General features: G+C 42.8%; 1 protein-coding gene across 1 annotated transcript; it reads right to left on the bottom strand.

The window, feature by feature from the left end:
- Positions 1–283: 283 nt before the first annotated feature.
- On the bottom strand, positions 284–7,824 carry LOC115373260 (cocaine- and amphetamine-regulated transcript protein-like). Its single transcript, XM_030071555.1, has 5 exons — positions 7,818–7,824; positions 2,288–2,294; positions 2,066–2,219; positions 1,486–1,569; positions 284–704 (listed from the first exon to the last, which is right to left on the bottom strand). Exons 3-5 carry the CDS (start codon positions 2,189–2,191, stop codon positions 597–599), a joined length of 318 nt encoding a protein of 105 aa, XP_029927415.1. The 5' UTR covers positions 2,192–2,219; positions 2,288–2,294; positions 7,818–7,824; the 3' UTR covers positions 284–596.
- Between the last annotated feature and the right edge of the window lie 282 nt (positions 7,825–8,106).

The following is an 8,106-nucleotide window of genomic DNA, read 5'->3' as shown; positions in this document are numbered from 1 at the left end:
CTTCTGACTCTGTTCCTCTTCAGTTTCCTCAGGGAGTGAAAGTGTTGAACCCTTTAAATCTGAGCTAATTCACTTGGTTTCTTTCAAAGACAAATAAATAAATACGAGAACAACATGATATGACATTTGATAAAATAGTGTTTAATTACTTGAAATGCTTGTGAAAGTTCTCTGAACATAGCCTCAAAATTAAACATTAAATTTCCCTGAAAAATCAGAAAATTAGCAAAAATATACTCAAAAATTAGTATATTAATAAAAAGAATTGTAAGAGGTACAATTTTATAATTATTATATATTTAAAATTAAATCACAAGAAAAATACCAAAACTACCTGCAAAAAATTAAAGAAATTGAATTTTGTCGAAGGAATAATAGAATTTTCTCCTGTGGACGTCCAGTGGTTCGGTTCTTATGGGTAGCATTTTCTGTTAACTTAGCATAAAGACTTGAAGTCTATGGGAGTCGTTAGCCTGGCCCCATCAAAGTGCAAAAATAAACCTCACAGGTTATTAGAAAATAGAATATGTACATACAGACGACACACTAAAATATATTGACGTGCAAAATAAGAAGTGAAGCAGCGGCTCGGAGGATCACAGACATTTGAGGAAGAAGAAGTTGCACTTGGAGGCTTTGGGACAGTCGCAGAGCTGGCCGAACCGAGGACCCTTCTTCACCGAGCAGAGCGCCCCCACCTCACACTGACACACACACACACACACACACACACACACACAGAGTCAGTATCGCACTACAGTCATGTCAAAATAGTGTGTGTGTTTTCTGGCCTGTAATGCGTACTACTTGGTTTAGTCATCGCAGATACCACAATGTGAGGAATACACTGCTGCTGCCTGAAATTCACCTTAGTGTCAAAAAAATAAAATACCCAGGAGTCAAAATATAGGAATAAAAATATATTTAAAAAGAAATATAAGAGTATAAGAAGATAACCAGAACAACCAGACCAGGTTACACCTGCTGCTGCCTCGTGGAAATCTCACTGGACACACACCATGAGATTTCCACAGTCCAGCAGACAGACACACTGGGACGTCCAAGGCCGGCCCGTCCCTGGGCCACACAGCTTCTGATCTGACCTGATCTGACCTGATCTGACCTGATCTGACCTGATCTGATCTGATCTGATCTGATCTGATCTGATCTGACCTGATCTATGTTCTGTCAGTCTTCTGAGTCACTCTTCAGGCCAGTTGGTGGCAGTAACACCCTGAAAGGCTCATTTATAAGCAGCCAATAATAATACTGGTACTGCACTAATATAATGTGGTACTGCAGCACTGCAGTAGTATCGTGGAGTACTGCAGATGTATCATGTGGTACTGCATTAGTGTCATGTACTACAGTGGTATGTCATATTGCAGTATTATGTGGTACTTCAGTAGTATCATGTATGTCAGTAGTGTCATGTAGCACTGCAGTAGTATGTGGTACTGCAGTAGTCGTGTGTATCGGTCTCACACTCGGCAGCTGGCTGTGTCGTCTCTCCAGCGCTGACAGTCTCCTGGTCTGCAGCTTCTCCAGAACATTCTGCAGAACAGCCAGCTGAGAGACAGACAGACATGCAGAGAGACAGACAGACAGGCAGGCAGGCAGACAGGCAGGCAGGCAGAGAGACAGACAGACAGGCAGGCAGAGAGGCAAGTAACTTAATAAGTTAGTTCTCCTTGTGTGAGGTGTGGCTGGTGTTTGGAGTCTCAGCAGATCTTGACACGATGTGCCGATAAGAAACAGAAAATAACAAACTAAGTTCAGGCCAAGCCAGATCACAGATGTAGAACACATAGATCTGCACAGGATTTTTAATGGTTCGCTGCTGTGCAATGTTTTGTTTCCTCTGAGGAGTTGGAGTGACGGTGCAGGACAACAAACATGTCAGCAAATTAAATAACACGACATGAAATATGACACAAGATGACATATCAGTAAAGTTAATGAATAAAACACTCCCCTTGTGTGTGTGTGTGTGTGTGTGTGTGTGTGTGTGTGTGAGAGAGAGAGAGAGAGTGTGTGTGTGTGTGTGTGTGACTGCAGCACTGACCAGCTCTCTGCCGTCTGTCTTGCCTGAGGTCATCTGGTCCGTCCGTCTCCCTGCGGCGGCCGGCGAGCTGAACGCCACGCAGACCAAACACAGCAGCAGAGCCAAGATGGCCGCCCGTCGGCTCATGTCGTGGTGGAAGCTGCTGCTGCTGCTGCTGAGAGAAACGCTTGTGTTTGTGTGCGAGCTGGAGTTTTGCATCGCAGCTCTGACGTGCAGATTAACCTGCTGCCTTATGCAACCGCCTCATGTTTCCTCCATCTCCTCTTCACTCGGCTGATTGGATTAAACTCATTTCCTCACGGAGACTTTTGGTGATCTGAGCAGCAGGTTACCTCGTTTGTACCAGTGACCAAAACGAGGGGTGACACACATGCTCTCCCTCAAGGTTTCACTCCGACATGTATGACATATCTGAATGAAACTGGGTTCTCTGGGCAGCCACGGCTCTCCCCTTTGCAGACACGCCCACCTTCTGCTAATCCCATGCAGTTTGGGCCCCAAAGCCTGCAGTCCACATGTGTTCTTGTGGCCTGTTGTAAAATGGTGTGTGTGTGCAGACTGGGGCCTAAACAGTCTTGGAGCTGCATCAGTTGGCTTTGACTGGAAAGCTGAGACTCTTGTGGATTCAATGAGCCACATTTGATTCCTGTGTGATGATGTTGGCCCCCATAGCAGCCATTTCACTGCTGGCAGAGACTTTTGTCACACTGGACGTCGCTGGAGAAAATGACCTCTAGTGACCTCTAGGAGAATCACAGCCTCATCAGACTTTACACACACAAACTGGAGGAGGATTGAAAAAATTAAAATTGCAATAAATTGTAATATCGAATCGAAATACTTAAAGAATTGCACTTATCACTTATCAAATTGGCATCCAAGTGTCGTGATAATATGAAATTGGGGATGAATGTATGGTCCAATTGGTCCATTATCACAGTAATATATTGTGGCTGTGACACCCGAATCTTGAGCCGGTGCACCCAAAGATTTACCCTGAAATTATGGGCTATCTGATAATAAATTTTCTTATTATTTTTATTATTTAAAAAAGCAGACAATATAACTGACTGGTAGACTCATCTGTATTCAAAAGGTCAGAGTTTAAACATGAACTGTTTACGTCCCAGCACTCGTTCTGTATTTTCTTTTCTTTCTTAAATTGTGGGAAGAAGTGAGGATACAGACATGGAGGTCATGAGGCAGAGCAGCGGCCTGAGAGGAGGAGGCCAGAAGAAGAAGGGTTTGCAGAAGACGATGATGAACACGTCTGCTTACTGTAAACAGAGACTCCCAAAACTGATTGATAGTTTATAATTAGTTTCTAGATGTTTTCTTAATTTGCTTGTGTTGTGTCTACTTGCATGTGTTTTCTTCAGCTGCTCCCACCCTCCCACCTCACCCGTCCCACCGGCCGGCTCGCTCCCTCCCGTGCCCTCCCACCCAGACCGAGCGCCCCGCCGGGGGTGACAAGGCGACTCTACCTCTATCTTCTTTAGAAATGCACAAGAAGATCCGTGTTTGTCTGAGCTCAGATCGGGGCTTTCCAAACCTTCTCAGGCTCGGACCCACGTGCAGACACACTGTTTGACCCAAGACGAGTTTAAATGCTTGTGAAAGGCATCTGAACACAGCCTCATTTCAACACAAGAAATCTGATCCAGCATGTTTATGCTAATTTTCCAGTATTCATTTATTCATTGATGATTAGCAAATTAGTCAAAGGAAATACTGGAACATTAGTAAAGAATTAGAAAGAAGAAAAAAAAAAACAACAACAGGAAATCAGCAAAATATACTTTAAGGGTCAGATCAGTGATGCTGGATCACCTTTCTTGTTTTTAAATGTGAAAAAAGCAGCTCTTGATGTCAGAGTGAAGGGGGGCGGCAGCTCTGAGAGTCAAATTTGGGTCCAGAACATGAAAAACTTTGAAAACGGCTGAATATATCAGGTGGTTTTAGAGTTAAATGAGCAAACAGCAGCCTAATTGGCTGCTGATGCTGTGTCTGTGTGTGTGTGTGTGTGTGTGTGTGTGGTTACATAAACATGCAGAACACACTCTTCTCTGCTAATCTCCTGGCTGTCCACCCGTGCAATAAGCTTTTCTTTATTTAGGTGGAGTTAATGGGTGGAAAACGTCATGCTGTGATATGGCCAAAAAAAAAAAAAAAAAAAAAGAAACAGGACACGCTCCTGAAAACTGGGGGTCGACCAACACTGATTCCACACAGCCGATATCAGGGCTAATTATTAGTAATCAAGGACACTGATAACCGAAATTTAGGGCTGATATTTATTTGTAGTAAAATTTAAAATTGCAGCATCAAAATTTACAGTGAAACTCCAACACAAACCTTGTTTTAAATTAACAAATGTTTAACTATTATATTCGTCCAAAGATCAAAAAGTCAAAAAAAAAAATCCCCCCAAAAAAGGTCGGTGACACTGGATCACATTCCTTGTGTTTAAATGTTTGTGAAACTGAAATCGCAATAAATGATCAGAAACGTGGCCCCGCCCACTTGCTGTCATCCCAGTGCCTTTAAGGCGAGGGGGCGGAGTCTGAGTGGTTGTCATATCGGCTGTCATGTCAATCAAAATTATGATAGCGTTTACTGAAGAACTCTAACTCAAATCGCGCACTTCTGCACTTGCACTGCAAATACCCGGATGTACACTCAAAACAGTCAAAAGTTGAGTGTGGAGCGACGGACACTTCTCACCCTCACGGCACCACTGACCGGAAGGAGCTACCTAAAAAAGCTGAGTTTACTTTTCATTTTACGACTGTTAATATGTCATTTCATTAATTTTTATTTTTTTTTCAGGCGAGAAAGTAATCACGTAGATTCCAAATATGTGGTCAGTTTGTCCAAATAATGTCTGTTTTGAAAATTCCTTCGACGTTTTCGGGTAACTCTCAAGCTAGCGATTGTGCAAAGTACAGTCACTTCCGGTTGTTTACAAAAATAAAACTAATACCTTAGAAGCAGTGGTGATGCTTTTATTTTGAAGATAGGATGTTTACACGTCTACTTCTGGATAACTTTACCACCGAAAACCAAAGCCGGCAGCGGCTCCGGTCGGCATCAGGCGGGCCATCCCAGTGCCTTTATGCCGACTGTGGCGATCATCATTTCCGGTAAGTGCACAACGGGAAGTGCACCAATCGAGACACCCTTCACTGTCGAAATTCGCGCACTGTCTCAAATCGCGCACTAATGGAAGTGCGCGATTTGAGACACACCAACACTTTGCATGTCTTACATAGTCAATCAGGTAATAAAGCAATAAAACCTTTCCAGAAACAGACCTCGCTAATGAACAGGCGAGTCATAAATTCCAGAAAAGCAACTGATCACCTCTAAATGAGATAAACTGGCAGAGGGTCTGACCCATCACAGATACCACCAGCTTCACTCTGAGGTCAGACAGAGGCTAACAATACATGATTTTAGTGGGAAATTCCTTCACATGGCAGTGCAGCATCACACTGATTTAATATTGACCTATAATTAGTTATTAAATACATTTCCATATTCTCACACTGGGCTTTTCATCACACTCTCTCTCTTTATTTTTATTTTTCACTAAACGTGGTTTTATGAACTGTGCCCCTCTCTCCCAGCAGTTTGTTACAGCCATCTTATTAACATTAATCTCTCTCACATGACAAAAAAGATGATTTGCCAATCCAGTACTTCTACATACATCCACAGCATCATCTCATAACCTCAGAATAACCTCACATCAGCATCAGGCCAAACACATGGACATAAGAAATATTATTATCTGTGTTATTAGATTAGATTACAGTATTACTGTCATATGCTTCAGTAATATTACCACCAGCATGAAATCTCCCACACTCTGCCTAATAAATATTGGTTTAGATTATATGACTATGATGTGAGTCTTTTGCCTTATTGAAGTGAATATCCTCCCTGAAATGTCTTAAAATGAGAACACACAAACACACACACACTGCAGCTGATCGGATCCTCTCCTGTGTGGATTTTCATTTTCATGTGACTGTTCAAATGACTTCTGTGACAGGTTTCCCCACAGCCCAAGCAGTGAAATGGTTTCTCTCCTGTGTGTGTGTGTGTGTGTGTGTGTGTGTGTGTGTGTGTGTGTGTGTGTGTGTGTGTGTGTGTGTGTGTGTGTTCTCATGTGGCCCAGTGATGACAGGCTGTCTCTCTCTCTGTCCCTCTGTAACACAGGTGTGCTCAGGTGACCGCTCCGCAGCAGTGACTTCTTGTTTAGGTGTTTCTTCAGTGATAGAAACACTCATAGCAGTAATCATTATTGTGATGATTATATTCCCTGTATGAGGTTTTTTATGAGGTATTACCTTCTCAGTGTTTTCCTCCTGGCTGCACTGCTTCTGTTTGCCACTAGAGGGCGTTGTCAGCCCGTTCACTGCAGCAGCTTGTGGAATACTTTACCAAGGTTATTATACTTCTACATGTTTTTACTTGTTGTTTTCATTTAGTTTCATTTTAGTTAGTTTTTAAAGCAGGTTTTATACTTTCATTTAGTTGTTATTGATTAAAATGCTTAGTTTGAGTTTAGTTTTTATTCGTTTCAGTCTTTTTGTAATATCAGGTATTTGTCAGGAAAGAGATTCAAAAGGGTGAGAAAAAGTATTATGTGATAAAAACTCATCAAACCATTTTAAAAAAATGAAGCAGAGTGCCTGAAGCCAGCGCGCACACACCACACACACACACACACACACACACAAAAAATACATTGAAAGAATTTCTATCCAAGATTCAAGAGTTTAATTTCTTGTCACATACACCACACACACACACACACACACACACACACACACACACAGTGAAATGAGATTTGACAATAAACATCAAGTGATTGTGTAAATGGACACCTAGCTGCACGTGTTTCACTGTAAAATGACAGAAATAAAGCACCGTCACCACAGGCTCATAGTGACTCACATGACTGCTGCCGTGGCGATGGCTCACTAGTATGAGTAAGCCAATTAAAGCAGATACCACAATATCAGATATGAGAAAACAGAACATAGTAAAGAAAATAAAAAAAACTGTCCCCAAAGCACCCAAAGCCAGCAGGCAGGAAAGCTGTCGAGAGCTGAAGGATGGGTTCATTCCATTGTCATCCTAGGAGAAGAAAGCTGGATTCCGTTGTCTGTTTATTTATTTATTATTATTTTTACCTGATATTTAAACTCTGGCAGCTGCCGCACCTGCCAAACCCCAGTTGTCACTTGTGACTGGAGGGAGTTCATCAGCTGGAGAAGCACTTTAATCTCATTAAGCTCGTTTGTTCTACAATAAATTGTTATATACTGTTGAAAAGTGTTGTGAGGGCGAAGCAGTCTGTTGGTCCTCATGTTTTCTGCTGCTCTCAGATCAGATCTTGTGTCCGCAGGCCTGCAGAGGGAGACAGAGGCGGGGGGTTAAACTCTCACAGAAAGTCAGTCGTCTGCTGCCTGTTGGACTTTTAGGTTTTTTAGCTGAAAGTTCCTGGAACCTGCAGGTCCTGCCAGGAAGCTAATATTAAAATCTGAGTTCCTGGGACTTGTGGGAGGAGCTTGCGGGGCCTCAATTAGGGTGACCAGGTGTCCCTCTTTGTGCGGGACTGCACAGCATTATAATCACTTTTCCCACGTCCCGCAAATTAAGATGATGTCCCGCATTTGATTGGCTCTGGCTCTCCAAAGTGCAGGACCGTCTCCTTCTCTGAACATGACTTTCATCCAACAGCTGAGAGAGAACTATCACCACCGCCTGTGTCCGCTGTCAATCAGCCAACATACACGTGGGGTCAAGAGTTCATCAACCTGTCAGCGGCGTCCTCCTCAGCTCCGCCCACTGACACAAAAAACAAAAGCAAAAGCCTCACCTAGCAGAGTGCAGATTTTAACAGAAAAACATTAAATTCCTCGTGAAAAAAGGAGATGCAGCTACAATAAAGGATGAGAACGTGTTTATTGATGGGTGAAACCGGTGGAGGGCGACTCACAGCGACTGTTTTGTGAACTCTGTCAGTT

This window comes from Myripristis murdjan, chromosome 16 (assembly GCF_902150065.1).
Source record: "Myripristis murdjan chromosome 16, fMyrMur1.1, whole genome shotgun sequence".
Taxonomy (NCBI): domain Eukaryota; kingdom Metazoa; phylum Chordata; class Actinopteri; order Holocentriformes; family Holocentridae; genus Myripristis; species Myripristis murdjan.
This window is presented reverse-complemented; position numbering and strand designations above follow the sequence as displayed.

Bases quoted from the DNA above. Each gene is read 5' to 3' on its own strand.
- LOC115373260 (XM_030071555.1), bottom strand. From the start codon at position 2,191: ATGAGCCGACGGGCGGCCATCTTGGCTCTGCTGCTGTGTTTGGTCTGC. The intron at 1,570-2,065 runs GTCAGTGCTGCA...TCTGTCTCTCAG, and splicing joins AGACAGACGGCAGAGAGCTG to CTGGCTGTTCTGCAGAATGT. The intron at 705-1,485 runs GTGAGACCGATA...TGTGTGTGTCAG, and splicing joins GACACAGCCAGCTGCCGAGT to TGTGAGGTGGGGGCGCTCTG.